This window comes from Amaranthus tricolor, chromosome 1 (assembly GCF_026212465.1).
Source record: "Amaranthus tricolor cultivar Red isolate AtriRed21 chromosome 1, ASM2621246v1, whole genome shotgun sequence".
Taxonomy (NCBI): Eukaryota; Viridiplantae; Streptophyta; class Magnoliopsida; order Caryophyllales; family Amaranthaceae; genus Amaranthus; species Amaranthus tricolor.
The window spans coordinates 36,449,940-36,472,026 of NC_080047.1; the positions used below are offsets into that span (position 1 = coordinate 36,449,940).

The 22,087-nt window shown below is 33.1% G+C and overlaps 2 protein-coding genes across 2 annotated transcripts; one reads left to right on the plus strand and one right to left on the minus strand.

The window, feature by feature from the left end:
* Positions 1-2,634: 2,634 nt before the first annotated feature.
* Positions 2,635-5,659, minus strand: LOC130820374 (uncharacterized). The gene is made up of 4 exons (XM_057685726.1): positions 5,477-5,659; positions 4,846-4,947; positions 4,140-4,220; positions 2,635-3,097 (listed from the first exon to the last, which is right to left on the minus strand). Exons 1-4 carry the CDS (start codon positions 5,646-5,648, stop codon positions 2,784-2,786), a joined length of 669 nt encoding a protein of 222 aa, XP_057541709.1. The 5' UTR covers positions 5,649-5,659; the 3' UTR covers positions 2,635-2,783.
* Positions 5,660-17,940: 12,281 nt separating this feature from the next.
* On the plus strand, positions 17,941-18,954 carry LOC130810125 (uncharacterized). Its single transcript, XM_057676081.1, has 2 exons — positions 17,941-18,067; positions 18,239-18,954. Exons 1-2 carry the CDS (start codon positions 17,941-17,943, stop codon positions 18,952-18,954), a joined length of 843 nt encoding a protein of 280 aa, XP_057532064.1.
* Positions 18,955-22,087: the final 3,133 nt, after the last annotated feature.

A 22,087-nucleotide genomic window follows, 5' to 3' on the forward strand; every position in this document is an offset into this window, starting at 1 on the left:
AGCGCATGTGAAAGGGAATGTGATGTTGAAAAAGACAACAATGGTGGAAAATAGTAATGTTAAAGAATACATTAATGTCTATTGTTTTTGAAGAAGACAACAATGGTGGAAAACAGTGACGTTGATAAAGACAACAAACATCTGATTTTTTTAAATTAAGCTTCATCAATGGTGGAAAACAGTGAAGTTGAAAAAGACAACAATATCTACTATTTGGGAAAAGGTAAAAAAAGCAATTGTGGTTATAAATTCATATATTTAGGAATATAACCAAAGATAATTGATATATAACTATGAACATTTGACAAAGGTTGACTGAACAAAAATTTTTCTAAATTTATGAATATAATTCTGTTTTTTTACCGTACTATGTGTTATAGTTGTAATAATAATACAAAAGATTGTTTATAAGTGATTATAAAGCAAATTGCTAACACCCTATTCTTGGTACTATAGCATACTCATGGTAGCATACTCTTCTACTCTACTGGTTTAGCCACGCGCAATAACGTTTCACTCAATAAAAAAGGTTACTTAAACATGAAAAGTTACTTTAGCCTCACATATAAGCGTGGAAATTGACATTTTTAAGTGTGAAAAGATGCAATCTTTTTTATAGTGTATATGATTTTTTATATTTATAAAAAGCGTTGAACCGATTGTCCGATCTACCCAAAGTTGAACTGTTAGGAACAACCTCATCTATCGTCAAGGAACCATCTGGAATAGCCTAGAATCATGATAAACCTCGTTTTTACCTTCTATTTGGGCATGATATTTATTGACTATTCCTTGGTTTCCGTGCATTTTCATTGCGTTTGGTTGGTGTTATGCTCTTTTGTAAGGTGGCATGTTTGTTGCTCGTTTTTGCAGAATGATCATCTATTTTGGAGTTTTAAAGCATGCTAGTTTGGTGGTGACATGGATCAAAGCTGAGGAAAAAATGAGGCTAAGAGGTGGAGAAAAATCCAAATCGAGCAAAGAAAGATGCATCATTTATGGAAAGTCAACTTAAGTGTCGATGGAGGTCAACTCACTCAGATTTTGGTGCATATCTTTATGGAAGATAAAGTTAGATTTGTTAGCTTCGAATCGACTGGTCACACGTCGAATTTAGAGTTATAACATAAGAGATAAAGGTTTTTCAAAATGACATGCCAAAAGAGAAGGAAAATCGTCCGATTGATCCATATAGACCGACCAATCGATCTTATGAGGGTGGTGTTCCAAAATGTTCGTGAAATTTACATTGGAGATCGATCGATCGATCGACCCAAGCGGATACACCTTGCATTTGTGATACACCTTCCCGCGAATTTTATATAACATGTACCTTCCTGGCCCAATTTCAGTAATGTTCAAGCATTAGGTGGCGATAAGAAGGCAGTAGCAATTTTCTAATTTTTAGCTTCTTCTTTCCATTCTCTCCCTTTTTACACTTATAAACCCTAGCTTTTTTTCTTAATTTTCTTGCGTTAAATTAAATTTTTTCAATAAAACATTATTTTATAGATTAATTTAGTTAATTACATTTATTTATTAGCAATTGTTGGTAATTATATCAAGCTTTCAAGCCATAATCATGGAGGTTGAGAGTTGATTTTTTGTGGGTTTTTATATTTTTGTTCTCCAATCGTTTTCATCGTTTGCAGGTATCTTCTAATGCTTCTCCTTAGTTATTATTGACAGTTTGTTCCTATTTTTGTGCTTGTTTGTGGTTTTCACCATTATTTCTCAATATTTGTATTATTTTTGTTCTTGTGTTTGTTGATCATTCAATATCTAATTTCACCATTATAGGGTTGGGGTTAACTCCACACTTGTTATGAATTGATGATGATGAAACTTTAGTTAATTTTGGGTTGATTAAAGGCTTGGGGGGTTGTTCTACCCATTGGCTAATGATAGTTATGATTGTTTCAAAAGTACCAACGAGGGTTGGATTTTGAGTAATCTGATCTTTTATTAATGGATTGAATCTCGCATCCACCCTCGTATCTAAGTGCTTTATCCCCCTACTACTAGAGTAGGGAAGAATGAGAAAATAGCGGACAATTCATAGCCCAAGCCCTTCATCTTCACTCACGAGAGTGAGGATGGTGAAGAGCTTATAGAGGTAATCCCAAGCACGATCAAGGAACAGATTGCTGCCCTTAGTACAATTTGCTACCATTTATGACTCTTAAGTACTAGTGTATATCCATCGAATAGTCATCATGAATGAGTTAACCCCACTCCATCTTTATCATTGATTGTTTAGCCTTCTTTTTATATACTCTTTGTTATTGTTTGCAATAAAAAACCCTTTTATATCTTGACTAATTGGTTATAAGTTGTAGGCTTCTAGGTAATTGTAGTTTCTCTCTCTTTAAAGACCCTTCTCGAGTCAAGGGACTCTTTGACCGCACTCTCCTCTATAGGTATGAGCTGCCGTCTTTCTTCGCTCTTCAGATCCTGACCATAGTTTTCTATAAGTGAGATACACCGGGTATGATGATGATGACGACAACATAAGTACTAATTAACTAATTAACCAACAAGTATATAAAGATATTAGCAAATAAAATTAATTTTTAATAATTCAAATAAACTTTATGAAATTAAATAATAAAAACAAATTTTTAATAACCAGGAACATACCCTTACCATCAAATGGCAATCATACAAAAGAAATTCAGCCTGGTCTACATACATGTAACTAACAATTGGAAATAATTAAGTGAATAAATTAAGATTTGGCATGTCTTCATTCTGATAAAAATCAATCCATGGATAATTAAGCATCAGGGCAACCAACAATTATTGCGGTCATTTTGGAGACAACATTGACCGAATTCATCATTGTTTTTTAGAATCTGGTCGCAAAATTGGCCTTCGCAACAATCTTCAATAAGGTATGATGAATTATTAATTGCTTTGAATGGAATCCTACATACATTTCCTTTGGTTAAGCACTTCCCTTCTGCCGCACGCTTCAGTTCTTTGGAATCTACCATTAATGTTCTTTCGGGAACTTCATTTGTAATATTCATATGATCACCATTTATAATAACTTCCGTTACATTTTGCACATTATTTATTTCTTCTGGCATCGGCTCTACAAGTTTTAGGGCATTACAACAAATCAACACAAATCCCATTAATTAATCAGATGTTTAACTCATAATTTACTTGTCTTTTCTTTGGAGAGGTTCATTCGTACCATGACATTATGTCAAGTCCTAACAATTTTGTTGGAAATACTTTACATATAAGAAGATTCCACACCACTAAAATAGCGCGTTATGAACTTTTCATACAATATTTGGTGGTTAATCCTCCAACTGCTACTATATGGTTTAGGAAAAGGATAACATAAACAAGTGCGTATACAAGTGCACCGATCACACGGATGCCCTATAGGTATGTCCACACAGGTGGGCACATGAGGTGATTAGGTGCTGAATTGTCACGGCTTTACAATTGTCCATTGAAAGCATTTATTTTTTATATTAAATCATATACCCATACTAACATGTGTTGGTTGAGTTAATTGAAATTTGACATCTTTTGATTTTATACTCCTTCTGTTTTAGTATTTTTGTCCTATTTACTTTTTGATAGTATGCGCAATTCACTTTTAATTTTTATTTTATTCTTAAGCTATAAGTTAAAATATAATCAAGTAGGTTTTTTTGATTCGTTTGAACGCAAAGATTATTAATATCAACTTTTTTTAATAATTTTTAGTCATGCACCATTAGAGATATTAAAACTTTAGTATATATCTTGACAAAAACCCAAATGAAATAGGACAAGAAGTCACTGAAATGGAAAGAATACAATTTTTGAAAGTGTGTATGCAAGTGTTTTCTCATTACGAAACCTAAGGTTTTATGATATGTTTTTTTTTTTAAATTACTCCGATCAATGCGCCACTCTTTGCTTTCATTAAATTAAAATTTAATTATATTGAGAGTTGATTGAGTTAAATGGAGAAAATAATAAATGAAAAAAACTTAATTAGTTTGAAGTAGACTAATTATAATGTTATGTAGGATTAAGAGTTCTTTGGTGATCACAAAGTAGATGACTTGATTTATCAGCTAATCACATTCTTGTTTCGTAATACCAACCATTTTTTAATAATTAAAGTTTACCTGCTGCTGGTAATGTTGGTTGTGGAAGACATTGTACTCCAATGCAATTGAATTCATCAATTGGTTTTGTATTCTGGAATTCTGCAATTTTTAGAGCATTACAACAAATTAACACAAATGATATAAACATCTTTTTTAGAAGTACTTAATTACCATTAACAATATTTTTCCTTATAATATACTCTTTCCGTCTCTATACATATTCTCATACGCAATATTCATAAAAATTAAGAAATATTAAATATTTAATAATAAAGTTAATTAGAAAAGTAGAAATTATAAGCATTAATTATTGATATAAATTTAGTAGAAAAATATTAATACCACAATTTTTAAAAAAATTATTTAAATAAAAATAGTTTAATTGTGTGGAGCCATAACCATTAATAAAAAAAGTATAAAATAGTACAGTTGATATCAAACTAAAAAAAGTAGCCAAATGCCAATTAATAATACTTTCTTTTTTTGTCATTGTAATTATTTTACTTTTTTGGTCAAACAATTTGAAATTTAACCGTTAATATCTTATAAATTTATTATTAATTATGTGATAAAAATATCATAGATTAATTTGTATTGATATACATTTAAAAAAAAATAAGTAATTTTTAGAAACGCATAATTTTATTTATTTAGGGCTAGTAAAGAAATACAAAGCATAAAAATACAGTAAAAATTAAAAATTTAAATAAAAAATCAAATTTACCTGACAAGATTTTGTTGTATACAGGTTGGCATGCTGTGTGTGAGTCGCTTATGCATTTTCTCTTTTTATCGAATAGAGCTTGTCGACTTAGGCCTTCATTGCCTTCATTAATGCCATTGGGAAATTAATATTGTCATTTGGAAATTTAGCATTATTAGTCATCAATTAGAATAAGGAGAAAGTATAAATTGAATTGATCTCAAACGTATATAGTTTCAAATTGCTAATTGTTGAAATTGTTATGTTAAATTTAACTTATCATGAATTCAAGCATCTGATAAGGAAAATATGAGGTGCAGATACTCTATCGTCAGGGAAATACTATTCTAAATTCATATGACAATGGGAGGAAGGGTCTAATAAGTTATAAAGTGTGCACACCATCTTAAATTCATCGATGTAGGATAAACCAATTTAACAACAATCAACAAAAAAAAAAAGATCAACGCCTATGAGGACCTTGTGTTTGCATAACAAATATATGACAAATAAGAGCAATTTTAGAAGATAAGAACAACAAATAGAACAACCCAAATTAAATAATAGAAACTTATTTAAGAAACAGAGAGAATAGACAAGCGAAAAGAAAAGAGTAAAAATTGAAATACAGCATGAGAAGTGCTAAATTTACCTTTTGGCATGCATGATGATTGTTTTTCGCCTATGCAACTGAAATATGGACTCAAGTCAGGTTTTGGAGGTTCTTGAAATACAGCATCATCTAAGAGAGGAATGCAACTAATTAACTCAAATGCAATGAAGAAGAAGAGAGCACCAAACATGACTTTCTTCATTGATGCCATTTTCTAATTATGATTATTGTATGTTTAATTAATTAATTAGCAATTTGATTAATTTTAATTCACTATTAAGCTTGCTATTTATAATGGTTTTCCATAATAATAAATCAATTGTGTTATAAATAAAGTAGTGTTAAGCCTCTTACTTAATTAGTTGTTACATAATGTTCATCACGTTTAATACAACCCTGGCCGGCCTAATCTTTGTTAATTAAAGTATCAACTTAATCTAATTATCAATACTAATCATCTCAGCTAGTAAATTATATTGTGGACTTTTATATTTTTGTTTTATTAGGAGATAATATTGTTTAATAAGAAAAATATGTTTCTTATTCTACGTTTAGAATTAGTCTTAGAATAATTCTTTTATGATCCAAAATTTATGGAAATCCAGTCTAGTATTTAATATTACTCTTTCAATTCTTTAAAGTTGTTTTCATTTGTCATTTTGTGTCGTTTCACTTTTTGTTCATGTGATAATGTAGTGTGTAACGGAGTAATTACACTAGTGATTACCAAATTCTCAAATCAGAATAATTCTCATAATGAGATTATTTTTATTAGACTGACCCGATGTACACTTTTAATCTTAAATTGATAACTTATAATTTAATGTAATCACTTATAATCTGCCAATTATAACCTTAAGTGCTGGCTTTATATAATTTTAATTAAAGTCACCCAATACAAATTTTCAGTTTTTTAAAAATTTGCCAATGTATGCAAAAAGTAAAGTAGAAAAACAATAAGTAACGCAGGGAGTAATAGATATTAACATTATCTAAATAAAATTTATTGGAAAATCCACGTGGTAACCCTAAGGTTTTGGGTTTTCTATATGGTAATCAAAACTTTAAAAAAATTCATGTGGTAACTCTGTGGTTTACAAAATTGTTCCATCTTTGAATTTGGGAGAATAAATATGATTCGGATGAAAGATGGTAGAGTTAGGGTTTATGTTTTAGGATAAAAGGTTGAAACTGATAGCATTTGAAGTGATGAGTCACATAAATAGACAAACAGCAGTATTAAAGCTTTAAAATTAACGTTTGCTAAAATTTTATGTGTAAAAAGATCAAGATGAAATACTTTGGTAAATCTAAAAATTAACGCGTGAATTTTTTTAAAAATTTTGATTACGACCTCGAATTTCTACAAATTATAATGAGAAGTGAAAATCTCTTAAGTTTGACTTGTGACAATCCAGCGAAGTTGGAGTTGTTTGCATGTTCACAAAATATTTGAATATCTAAAATAAAACTAACTCAAATATTCAGTGATAGCAACGTGGACGTTTGCAAAGCTTATTATAAAAATCCGTCTAAATCTTTTTAGGTTATTTAAATCTTTGTGAAGATAATTTGAATGGTTGATTAAGAAATTACTCTTTGTTTTTTTTTTTACTTTGACTTAGTCAAATTAATGCAATCTTAGATCATTAATCATCTTAGAAATAATTAATAATTATGTAATAAAGTGTATGTGTTAGGATCAAAACCCTAAATCATGGTTTAAAATAATTGTTAATAAATCTTTCAGAACCAATAAAGTGTAACCTAATTTAGAAAAGAAACTATATTTTAACAGAAAGGGAATCAAAGAGAGAAAAAAGGACGGTGCGTTACATCTACAGTACATAGGTCACTCAAATGCTAATACCAAAGGGTTACTTTTTCGATAGTGGGACAAGTTTCACACACTAAGGAGGGTAATTCTAATTAGGGCAGTAAATGCACCACTAAGAGACCAATAATAACGCGACGCGCCAGTAATTGTTTTAATCGAAACAAAATGGTATTTTTGGAATTGCTAAAGACATCTGCTGAGGGTATTTGGGACATTCCTTGATAGCCCAATAATTGGCCATAAATACTTCATTTTATGCCATAAATAAAAAAACAAATTCTCTACAAAAAAGTACAACTTAACTCAAAGCATAAGAATTGCAATTTATTACTTGTGCATGAATAAGAACTAATCCATTAAATTCCATTGATCTTCAAAAGATAATTTGAAGAAGATAAAGAACATTTATTGAATTAGACAAGGTTTTATTCATTAAATTTATAGAAAAGGCCCACGGTAAAAAAAGGCGATAAGCAATAATCCAAATTATTGGGATTGTGCACTTGGAAGGACTTGTTAGACACCTTACATCATTAACGCACTGATTGTGTATGCTCCCAGAAAATCATTCCGGGCCTTCCTAACCCTTGTTGCTTGTGTAGGTTATTAAGGCATTTTAAAAAGTGGTCTTACTGCAAGATAGTGAAGATAGTGAAGAAAATCAATGAGAACTCATACAATAAAATAATCAATTATGAAGATAGTGAAGATAAGATTTTGTAACAATGTGGGCAACAAATATCTTGCTGATAGTTTCGTAATATACATTGAGAGACAAAAAGCAAAGACATATAGTGTCAATAAGACTGTCGGTGATTTTAAAGCGTTAAAAGAGCATTGAGTTTTACTTTGATTAAAAATTTACATTATGACCTTTGATTGTATTGAATGGCCATATTTTAGTCGAATTCAATTTTTTTTGTTAACTCCCTTTAATATTTTATTCAAATTTCCCCATAGGAAAACTCTATGCAATTGAGCATCCCCGCATGTCACCAAGCCGCCGCTGATCATTTGTCTCAAAGATCTATTAATCCCATTTTCTCTATGGACTCAACACTTTACTTACTTTTATGCACTCTTTAATGATTAGTTAGATGTATATAGAGGTGTTCATTCGGTGATCTGGTCGATTTTGAACGGGTGTCCTTCGGTTTGATTGAATTTCGGATTGGTTATTATTAGATGCGTGTTACGGCGGGTCACATTCGGGTCGGGTTGGTTATGTTGTACGACAGCGGAAGCAAGGTCGATGAACAACAATGAAAAAACAAGAGATTCAATGCAAACAATAAGAAAATGACACAAGAAATTAACGTGGTTCACTATCAACGTGATAGCTACATCCACCGGCACCGAGAATAAACTTTTCACTATAAACAAAGAGATTACAAGATGAACACGAGAAACCAAAACAATGGCTCTCCAAGCTTTTTCTCTCTTAGTTTTCCTCACTTTGTATTTTTCATTGCATCCTCGTAGTGCTAACAAGCGAGGTATTTATAATTAAACCAACTTGAAAGACGGTTTGGGCTCTAACTAACCACAAATAACCGACCACATATAAAGGTAACCGTCCCAAAAGACGTTTCCCGTGAAAAGAAACTTCAATTACGCGACCCGTGTAAAACTACGCGAGCCGCAGAGTGAGATCGGAAGCAACTCTGCGCCCCGCGGAGTATTACGCGCCTCGCGGATCAAAGCAGGAGCAACTCCGCGCCCCGCGGAGGTATCTATGACCCATTTCCTCTTCATCCCATATAACGACTTGTTCGAGTCACTATATTTCAACAATCTCCATCTTGACGAGAACATGTAGTCAACCACTACCTCATCAAACCATACTGAAGCATAACCATTCTCAAGCCAAAACCACTACCTTCTCTACCATCATTACTAACTGTTCATCAGTCCATCCGTTTCTAGATCCCGACGTAGACGCCGCACTCTTTGGGATCAACGGACGCAAAATCTACAATTGCTTTAATAACGCCTTCATCTTAATCTGCCATAGCCCAAAGCTATTCTTCCCATTAAATTTCTCAATCCTTATTGTAGAATCTCCTACCATTGTTTCCTTCAAAAACTCTTCCTAGGATTAAACTTGAGCTCTGATACCAATTGTTGTGCGACAGTGGAAGTAAGGTCGATGAACAACAATGAAACAACAAGAGATTCAATGCAAACAATAAGAAAATGACACAAGAAATTAACGTCGTTCACTATCAACGTGATAGCTACATCCACCGGCACCGAGAATAAACTTTTCACTATAAACAAGGAGATTACAAGATGAACACGAGAAACCACAACAATGGCTCTCCAAGCTTTTTGTCTCTTAGTTTTCCTCACTTTGTGTTTTTCATTGCATCCTCATAGTGCTAACAAGCGAGGTATTTATAATTAAACCAACTTGAAAGACGATTTGGGCTCTAAGTAACCACAAATAACCGACCACATATAAAGGTAACCGTCCCAAAAGACGTTTTCCGTGAAAAGAAACTTCAATTACGCGACCCGTGTAAAACTACGCGAGCCGCAGAGTGAGATTAAAAGCAACTCCGCGTCCCGCGGAGTATTACGCGCCTCGCGGATCAAAGCAGGAGCAACTCCGCGCCCCGCGGAGGTATCTCTAACCCATTTCCTCTTCATCCCATATAACGACTTGTTCGAGTCACTATATTTCTACAATCTCCACCTTGACGAGAACATGTAGTCAACCACTACCTCATCAAACCATAGTGAAGCAAAACCATTCTCAAGCCAAAACCGATACAAAGCTCAAGCATAAGCCATACATCCCGACAAGTCTCCAACCAAGACCCATCCCGATAAGTCTTCAACAAAGACCCATCACACACTCGTTTCCAAGTATAACAACTCATAACGCTCAACTAGCATCACAAGCTTACTCATAATGCTCCATCTGCATCACGAGTACACGAGGCAAGCTCCACCTTGAGGTTGTGCACAATCTCCACCTGTGAGCTCCCTCACACCGCCCCTAAGGGCCTATGCTAATGAATCCAACATAGTAAAGAATCTACTAGGACTGTCAGACCATCCTACCTTCTTTACCTCTATCTTCATGTACGTGCATTCCGAATGAAATCTAACTACACTGTGCTTCTCCCAAACATTAAGTACCTGATCACTAAACACACAATCGTAGTACACAAAAGCCAACCAAGGTTGATCACAAAGAACCATCACCGAGATCAAGACATAATTAAACTCAGCGAACACAACCCAAGCTTCAACCGATGTAACAAAGCACTTAATATCATTCCCGTACATAAGAAACACAACAGCTGATCCAAGCAAACCGTAGAGAGAACAAATCTCTACCTGCCAGTGCCCCCACCCAGGTTGAGTCACAAACCTGCAAATGACACTTCTGGCATGCGCAAAACAAGTACACATCACAACATACTTCAAACACCGAACCATTAATCTAGACATGTAGACCGACTTAGTCTCAAAATGAGGTGATGTAATTGAGCTAAGTAACACTACCGGTCCATACAACAGTTCCCACACTCTGCTCATGCGTAAAGTCATAGCAAACCACTGCGCCCGCTCACTATACTCTACTACGTGCTTATAAGTTGGTCCAAGTGACTCCATAAAATTGGCTACCAACCTTGCCAATCCCACAAGGTTCAATGCATAACCTTTCACACTTATAGCAACCAAAACAACACTCCCTACAACCAACCTATTAGACTTCTCGAGAACACATATAGGCTTTTCGTGAAACCCTTTAGATCGGCGGAATGTTCCCTGTATTGACTCCTTTAAACTATCCACAGAGATTAAGATAACACCAAAAATCACAGTCAGAGGGATACCTGGGGTAGCATCAACATCATCAATCTGGGGTCGAACAGAGATGGATGAGGAGTTAACCTCATACTCCACCTCAAACTCTGTACCACTATCTCCATAACCAGCTGCTGCAAAATACACAACAACACACCAAAGCCCTAACAAGACTCCAAATATGAGATAGCACGATACCCTACTGAGCCACACCACACACATACTAGGCACCTCTAATCCCGTGTGTAAACCCCGATCGAACAAACTAATCCAGTATCTACTCAATAACCAAGTATCAGAGAGCATGCATAAGACTCTTCCTAACAAGGTCCAATTTGCTATTCCTATAACACCGTCCTGCAATGGTGTTATCCCATAGGTATGATTCCACAAAATACCTAAAACACAGAACATAACAAATCCACAAAACGAACTATCCAAATGTAGCCAACTAACCATCTTACCATACAAGTGATCATGAGCTTCAATGCTAAGCTCACACCCGTGTTTAAACCCAAAAACCCAACGCTTGTCTTCCTCAAGGTAGGCATCCTTGACACATGTAAGACGATTCTCAATGGACAATTCTAGCCCTTTACTTTCACCCGTATGACCATGCCTATCAAAAATCGTCATCTCTTAGTGACAAGTAGAAGCACTAACAACAGAACTAGGCAGCGTAACACCCTGAAAGACATACAGGGATTTCGCCTTGACACCCTTAAGTATCAAATTCGAACCCTTAAAGAAACTCACTTCCCCATTGCTAAACTCACCCTTGAGCCCCAAATCATCTAAGGTCCCAAGCGATATCAAGTTCTTCTCCAATGCAGGAACATGCCTCACCTTAGTCAAAGTAACCCTTCTCCCATCTCTAGTCCGAAGTCTCATGGAACCAATACCTAGTACTTCACATGGAGTACCGTTAGCAATCGTAACTGAAGCCCCAAAACAAGACTCATAAGTATCAAACTAGTCCTAACGAGGACTCATATGGAAAGAACTGCCAAAATCAAGAATCCAGCTATCAACCAATTTACTAGACTCAACACAACTGATTAATGCTAAATCTTCCTCCGAATCATAGCTCTTGTTCTGTTTACTTTCGTCTACTATGGCATGAGATTTATTCTTTAATTCTGGACATTTAGACCTAAAATATCCTGATTCTTGACAGTGATAACATATTATGGTCTTAGTGTTGCTAGACCCATCTCTACTATTACAAGTATCCGACCTAGCACCGTTACTATTGTTAGACCCCTTATTCTTTCTAGAATTTCTACCCTACCTAACAACTAACCCACTGCCATAATTCTCATTATCACCTGTCGCCTTTTGACGCAACTCCCTAGTATAAAGTGCTGCCTTCACTTCTTCTAGGGTCAATGAGTCTTTTCCAACCACAAAAGACTTCACAAAGTTTTCATAACTATTCGGTAGAGAAACAAGCAAAATTAACGCTGCATCCTCATCATCTATCTTAACTTCTAAATTACGCAAATCTAGTAAAATAGAATTAAGATTTTCTAGATGATTCCTTAATGGCATACCTGACTGCATCCTGAGGCTAAACAACCGCTGTTTCAGTAGTAATTTGTTGGTTAAAGATTTTGTCATGTATAGTGACTCCAATTTAACCATAATTCTGCGACCGTCTCCTAATCAGCAACCTCCGTGATGATACGATCATCAAGACTTAGTAAAATGGTAGGATGAGCCTTCTCTTCCATCACTACTAAGTGTTCATCAGTCCATCCGTTTCCAGATCCCGACGTAGACGCCGCACTCTTTAGGATCAACGGACGCCAAATCTGCAATTACTTTAATAACGCCTTCATCTTAATCTGCCATAGCCCAAAGCTATTCTTCCCATTAAATTTCTCAATCCTTATTGTAGAATCTCCTACCATTGTTTTCTTCAAAAACTCTTCCTAGGATTAAACTTGAGCTCTGATACCAATTATTGTGCGACAGCGGAAGTAAGGTCGATGAACAACAATGAAACAACAAGAGATTCAATGCAAACAATAAGAAAATGACATAAGAAATTAATGTGGTTTACTATCAACATGATAGCTACATGCACCGGCACCGAGAATAAACTTTTCACTATAAACAAGGAGATTACAAGATGAACACGAGAAACCACAACAATGGCTCTCCAAGCTTTTTCTATCTTAGTTTTCCTCACTTTGTGTTTTTCATTGCATCCTCAAAGTCCTAACAAGCGAGGTATTTATAATTAAACCAACTTGAAAGACGGTTCGGGCTCTATGTAACCACAAATAACCGGCCACAAATAAAGGTAACCGTCTCAAAAGACGTTTCCCGTGCAAAGAAACTTCAATTACGCGACCCGTGTAAAACTACGCGAGCCGCAGAGTGAGATCACAAGCAACTTCGCGCCCCGCGGAGTATTACGCGCCCCGCAAATCAAAGCAGGAGCAACTCTGCGCCTCGCGGTCTTCTACGCGCCCTGCGGAGGTATCTCTGACCCATTTCCTCTTCGTCCCATATAACGACTTGTTCGAGTCACTACATTTCAACAGGTTAGTCACGGTTCAATTGAAGATTAGTTATTCGAGCTATTTGGTTTGCATCAGTTCGGTGTCGGTTGAAGTTCGAGTCGAGTGCCAATTCTCGGGTTGTTATCGGTTAACAATTAGTTCTGTTTTATCGGGTACAGATCGGATCTGGGTATTTTTTTTCAAGTAGAATTCGGCTACGAGTTACTAATTACAATCGATTGAGTCAATGTCACATTAAGTTCCTAGTCATCTTTTATTTCATGACAATATTCTCTTTTCTTAAGGGAAATAGTTAAAATGCAAATCAATTAGTAATTATTACTTTGTTACTTTTACTTCTTTGACTGTAAATTAGAATTAAAGTTCTATCATTTTTCATCCAATTTCATTAAAAATAGTTCTTTAGACATTAATCATTGATTATTTACTCTAAATATATAAAACCATGTATTTTTAAAATTTAATTTATGAAATACCTATCACTTTATTAGATTAACTAATTAGATGATTGAACATGAATTGATCATACTTTTATGTTAGAAATTGGTTCAGGTTTACTGCAGTTCGATTAAAAATTGGTTCGGGTTAAGTTGGTTATAGCCGGGTTGAGTTTGGTTTCGAGCATGATACGGGTCGAATATGACTCGGTTCGGTCACTATTAGGTTCGGGTAATTTCGGTTAACGGTTACATGTCGGTTATAAAAAATTGATCGCAGTGCGAATTCAATTTCCCATTCTACGTTGTCAATCGGTTCAGGTGCAACTTCGGTTCGGGTAGTGTCGATTCAATAAATCTAAACAAGATACGCATTTTCGAGTCGGATAACTTTCGGTTTCGGGTTGGATTTCCCAGTCAGGTCGCATTTGAACAGCACTAGGTGTATATAAAGTTTCACTAATTCTTAATTAAGATGGTTTTGTGGTGAGACAATTTGTATTGGGCTGGTCCAATACATATTTTTTGTCTTTAAGTGATTACGTATAACGTTAAAGCGATCACTTATAATTTTAAAATAATCACTATTTATAGTCTTAGAGGGATTACTCATATCCTTAAAACGATCACTTATGATCTTTAAGTAATCAATTAAAAAATAGACTAATTATATGAGACTGTCTATTGAGACAAGCTGATAAAGTTTTTGTGTTGAGGAATTAAACAGGAGTAAATTCTAAGGATGCTTCAAAATACTTTGCTAATAATAATATTTCTTTTGTTCTAAAAGACACGTTAAATTGCATATTATCTCTTATAATAAACCAATAATATTATTATTATATGATTTCTGAAATTATTAAGGGCTATATTATTTGACGCTGCCTTTTTCATTTCATTGTTATTTTTCATGAATTCAATTTGTAATATTGTCATAACTTATTTCATACTTTTCTTTAGTTTCTCTCTAAAAAACGCTCTTAACTAAAATTCAACATGAAAACAATATGAATGATAAAATTGATCACCAAATCGATTCGGTAAATATTAATTTTAACTCGTACTTGAATTTTCGTGATAAATTGAATGAAAAAAAAAGACAATTGGAAGTCGCACAAAACGTTCAATTGGGCCTAGGTCAATTAAACCCAGTTTAAGTCGCGTATTTTGTGCGATTACTATCTGTATTTTTTATTATTTTTTATATTCCTTGGATTATTAATTTCTTTTTAAATTCTTCCTTATTAATATATGTAAAATAGGTTTAAAAACTTTTATGACGATATAGATTATTCAACCAGATTTATTACAGATAGACAATTAGAATCAGTATATGAATTACATGTTTGGGGGATGAAGATGCAATTGAAATCAGTTTAGAATTTACTCATGCGTTACATAAGCAAAAAAAAGGTCATTCTACAATTAGTTTATATCTACGCTGTCATCGTAGTACAACGTGATAAGTTTAGAGATCAATTGCATGATTTAGCTAACACCTCTCTGTATAAAATACAGACTTGTAACTCTGTAAGCTACTCCTTGAATAATTTAAAGCATCATTCCAATTAGTTATTTTCAAATTGTTATCAAACAAAGCAAACCAAACTAAAAATCACATTTTCAGTACACTTCTGAATAATGATTCTATGTATAGCACCATGTATTTCACCTTAATTAGTTTATCAACACTTAGCTTGTGGCAAACTTTATGGTATATAATTCCTACTAGCCTTAAAATTACCATATAAGATCTTAATCAATTTCCTAAATCAACTTGAACAGAAATCTGATGTTTGAGATCATACCCAATGTGAAGTATATGTTCACCCATTGAGATTCTTCTAATCCCAAATTCATCTGCCCGACTAAGATGCTTGCAAACGTGTAAATTCATCCTAACTCGTTGATGCGTACCGGCCGACACATGGACATTCTTGAACCCAATGAGGTGCTTCTCGGACGACTGGGCCCCATTGGGTGTGGTCGAGTACACGAGGACGGTGTGGGCTACCATGACCCCTACATTTTCTTGATTTTGTCTTATTATTATAAATAATAATTCTTGAGACCTCGTTCAATTAGCTGCTGATTGTATTAATTTTATGGTCTGTTTAGTTAGTGGTACTAAATAGTGGTAATGAAAATAATTTATAGTGTAAAATTTTATGAAAAGTTTTATATCATTCCCATGATAATGAAACTTCGATCAAAAAAAATTTATTTGTTTACTAATTTTCGTTACCACCTAATACCACCTCTCCAAATGGTACTGCATTAGAATGAATTTTATGAAGAAAATAAATTGATTGGAGTTGGACAAGCATGACCATCAAGGTAGCTAAGAGATTTTTCAACTAAAATTACACTAATTTTTTATTTTTATAACCACCGTTAGGGGTGTTCAAAAAAACCCGGGTTGCAAAACCCGACCCGGATTATACGGTATCCGGTTTAAAAAATAAGATAATTAACCCGGTTTGTCAAAATCGGGTATTTTGGACCAGGTACCCGGTTTATAAACCGGGTATTCGGGTCGAATCCGGATATCGATTTTAGTAAAACCAGGTACCCGGTATCCGGTTTTGTGATTTTTTTTTTTGAAAAAAAAAATTAAAATGCTTATTCTTAATATATGTGATATAATTAATATATTATAATCACTTAACCCTAAAAAAAATTAAATGTGTTAAAATTTAAAGTAATGTGTTAAATTATATTCTAATATTGTGCTTAATAATATTTCAAACGGCGTATTTTAAAATACATAAATATTTTGCCTAATTTAGCTCCAACACAATTTTTTCTTATAAAAATCATGTTTTCGACCCGGTATATAAAAAAATAAGGAAAAAAAACACAATTTTTAGGAAACAATCATAACCGGGTATCCGAAATCTAGATACCCGGTTTAACCGGGTCGGATCCGGGTCACAATTTTAGGTACCCGAAAAAGCGGGTTCCCGGATTTTCGGATCTGGGTCGATACCCGGTACCCGGTTTTGAACACCCCTAACCACCGTTAATTACTACCTACAAAATGGGCTGTTAGTGATTGGTTTTAAAAGTCAATCATTATAAATGACGCCCCAGAGAAATGGAATTAGTAAACTAACCTGGATTAGTGGTACCAAAGGGGACATCAACAATAGCAGTACCACCAGCTTGAGAAAATTTGAATAAAATAAGATGTTTTAACAACTTAATTCAAAAAATAAGCTTCGTGAAAATTTAATTACCAAAATAAGCATCCGTACATCCAAACCTAGCCTTGGAGTAAGTCGCTGTTACTAACAGCTACTTAAAAAAAATTTTTTTTAAGTCGCTGTTAGTAACAGCGACTTAATGAATTTTAAGTTTTCAATTCTCAGTTACTTCCTTATTCAAACCTACGAGATTAAGGAGTTGATCAGTTAACCTTAAAGTTGTTGTTACTAACAGCGACTTAAGGAGTTGACTGGTCAACTTCCTAAGTCACTGTTAGTAACAACGACTTATGACTTTTAATTTTTTTTTCTTGTCTTTCGTTGTTAGTAACAGCGACTTACTCCAAGGCTAGGTTTGGATGTGCGGACGCTTATTTTGGGAATTAAGTTTTCATGAAGTTTATTTTTGGAATTAAGTTGTTAAATAATCTTATTTTATTCAAAATTTTAAACCAGGATAACCAACCCACAAAATGGCACTAATCTTTGGGTCATTTTTAGCAAAGGATAGTGCTAGATTAATTTTGTGTTCAGAATTAGCTTTTCGAGGTCATGATGAACGTGAAACATCCAGTAGGAAAGATAATTTTCTTACTTTTTTAAAGTTTTTGCCAAAAAGAATGAAAGTGTTGGTAATGTAGTTTTAAAAAATGCTCCTGGTAATAATCAAATGACATCTCCTTTGATCCAAAAAGATATTGCCAATGCTTGTTATAAAGAGACCATTAACGCTATTCTTGAGGAACTTGGGGATGATTATTTTGCTATCTTAGTCGACGAATTCCGTGATGTCTCTTGTAAGTAACAATTGGCTCTTGTTTTGAGATATGTTGATAAAAGGGTTTTTGTGATGGAGCGTTTAGTTGGTCTTGCCCATGATACTAGCACTACTGCAGGGTCATTCAAATAAATAATATATTTTATGCTTGCTCAGTTGTGTTTGAGTCCATCTCATATAACATGCCAAGGTTATGATGGAGCAAGCAACGTGCAAGGTCATATTAATGGGCTAAAGACTTTAATCCAGAATGATTGTTCATCTGCACATTATGTACACTGTTTTGTTTACCAACTTCAATTGACTCTTGTTAAGGTTGCACACAAACATGTTGATGTTGAGCGTCTTATTGATTTTATCAATCTTACATTGAATACTATTGGTGTTTCTTATAAACGTAGAGATAAGTTTCGACAAAAACAAGCTGAGATGGTTGAAAAAGCCTTATCTGAAGGTGAGCTATTAATTGGAAAGGGTTTAAATCAAGAAGTTGTTCTTCAAAGACCTGGGGATACTCGTTGGGGTTCTCATTTTAAAACTTTCTCCAATTTCATTCAAATGTTTTCTCCTATAGTTAATGTGCTTGATGCTCTTGTAGTTGCTAGAGATGATGATATAGCTAGAAGTCAAGCTAGTTTGGATGGCATACAAACTTTTGATTTTGCTTTCATGATTTATTTAATGAAATTAGTATTAGGGATCTCTAATGGACTAAGTCTATCTTTGCAAAGAAGAGATCATGACGTTGTAAATGCTATGTCCTTGCTTGGTACTACTAAGAGACGATTTCAGAAGACTAGGGATGAAGGATGGGAATTTTTGATGAATGAAGTGAAATCTTTTTGTGTACAACATGACATTGTGATAAATGATCGGTTAATGTTTTTTGCACTATTATTGATATGAAAATGCAAGAACTTGATAGTCGCTTTCCTGAGATTAGTACAAATTTACTTATTGGAGTTGGTTGTTTGAATCCTGCTAATTCATTTTCCTATTACAACAAAGAGAAGGTAATCAAAATGGCAAAGTTGTATCCCGATGATTTTGATAATTTCTGTACTAGATGAGCGGTATTCAAGCTTAAGTACTCTTGGTGATTTCTCCAAAACATTAGTTCAATCTGGTTTGTATAAGTCTTGCCCACATTTTTATAAGCTATTGATGTTGGCGTTGACTTTTCCAGTATCTACAGCAACAGTTGAAAGAGTGTTCTCAGCAATGAAGATTATTAAAACTGAGTTGCGCAAAAGATATCTGATTAGTTTTTAAATGATACTGTTGTAACTTATTTTGAAAGTTGTAACTTATTTTGAAAGTGATTTGTTTTAAAATTTTTCAAATGATGATATTATGCGTCATTTTCAGAATATGAAAACTCGGCGTGGACAATTACCTTAATCAATTCTTGTTTAATGTAATTTTTTAACGCAATTGATTTAATTTTTTTTTTTCAATTATCGACATCCCTCGTCAATTTTTCTGGTTCCGCCCTTGACGGCATGTGCAACATACTCGACTTTACAAACCCCAAAGTTAGGAAGCCTCATGCACTATAGATACATAGTAAATTTTTTGTATTTTAAAAAAAATAAAGCAACTTGTAGAAGGATTTAACATAAAAAGAATACGAGGGGTCAAATATTAAAAATGCACTAGGTCTTATAAATATCATAAATTCTTGTGAGAGACGATCTCTTTAAAAGAATATCTCTAATTGGGCCGTCCTATTATATATTTTTTTAAATATTGTAAGTAGCCATTAAGAATGATGTAAGTAAACATTTAAGATATTGAAAGTAGGCATTAAGGATACGGTAAGTAAGCATTAAAGATAATACAAGTAGACATTAGGAATACGGTAATTAGACATTAATCTTTAGTGGGTTGGACTTGAGATACGTCTCTCAAGAGACTAGCTGAATAAAAAATTTGGTTGCATTTAAAATGGTGATAGTGATGTATGGTGAGGCAAACCGTTACTTATTGGGCAAAATTAATGATGCTAATATACTAATTGAAATACTTATTGGGCAAACCGTGTATAAAAATTATCTCACGATAAAACCGTTTCACACAAAAATTTATGTAAAAACTTACCGGAGTAGTTTCCGATCATGGTAACGGTAGCATCAGCATTAGGCCCAATAACAGCAATAGTAGGATGTTGGGTTTGCGAGATAACATCGCTACCTGAGATAGTGTTTTGGTATTTAATCCAAACTGGTATCTCAGATAGCGGTTTTGTTTGGCTGATTTTTCTTTTTTATTTTTTTTATTAATAACCAAATCGCTCGTAATGAATATCTGTGAAAGAGCACACTGTCATTTGAGATGGCGGTTTGTTTTTCTTATTTTTTTTAAAAATATTGTCAATAGTAGATCACCATCTAAGAAAGTCATTTGATTTGAAATACAACCAAACTGCTTTATCAGATGGCGGTTTGGTAAAAAAATTCTTCTAGCCCGTTTTACGTGGACGGTAACATGGGAATTCATTTTTTCATGGAAGTAGGATGGAAAATAAAATTCCAATTACTAACATTTTTGTGAGCAAAGATTCCAATAACAATCAGCTAAAAAGAAAATAATGTATTAAATCGAATATAAAACTAACCCGCTTTTATAGTATATATATATGTATATATATATATATATATATATATATATATATATATATATATATATATATATATATATATATATATATATATATATATATATATATATATATATATATATATATACATATATATATATATATATATATATATATATATATATATATATATATATATATATATATATATATATATATATATATATATATATATATATATATATATATATACATATATATATATATATATATATATACATATATATATATATATACATATATATATATATATATATATATACATATATATATATATACATATATATATATATATATACATATATATACATATATATATATATATATATATACATATATATATATATATATATATACATATATATATATATATACATATATATATATATATATATACATATATATATACATATATATACATATATATATATATATACATATATATATACATATATATATATATATATATATATATATATATATATATATATATATATATATATATATATATATACATATATATATATATACATATATATATATATATATACATATATATATATATATATATATATATATATATATATATATATATATATATATATATATATATATATATATATATATATATTGTAACATCTCGGAATAACTCGGGTCGTACGAAAAGAGAAAATGACCTTTTAAAAACGAGACAACTATAATCCGAGTCAAACCGGAATGTCAGAAAACAGTTTAAAACGGTTTTGAAGTTAAGGAAAACGTGCGGATCGAGTTCTATTAGCGTTATTATGAACTACTAGATAATAAGAAATTCTTAGCAGCGGATAAGAACGAAAAGTTAAATCTACTTATTACAACTTGAGAACGAAAGTCGCCTCATAAAAACCAAATGTTCTTTAAACTAAATTTTGAAATTCTTATTAAGACTTCTCTACCCTAATAATTTATTTCTTCAAGGGACAATCCTCACTCCCCAGACCTGCAACTTAACTTACTGCTAGTCATTGCCCAGATAGGTAACAACATCATCGCAGGGTCGTTAAGACCAAAAGTACACGTCAGCAAACGTCGCATACCAAATAAATAATAACATAAGAGAAAGATTTAATTAATTAACTGACAATTCACAGAACCTTACGCTTCGATCATGCTTATTAAGAATATCTATTTTCATGTAAAGGTTAGTCAGCCATACTGCTGTACTATCCGGCCATACTGCCGGTACACTCCAAACTCCATAAGTGAGACAATACATTAGGGGGAGCTAACCCCTAAGCAAGTCTCTACCATAGACACTCGCCTTACTTCGGTGCCTATGGTTAAGTATGCATACCCCCGCGGTGGCTCATAATGCCCTCATAAACCGCGAGTAATTCATTT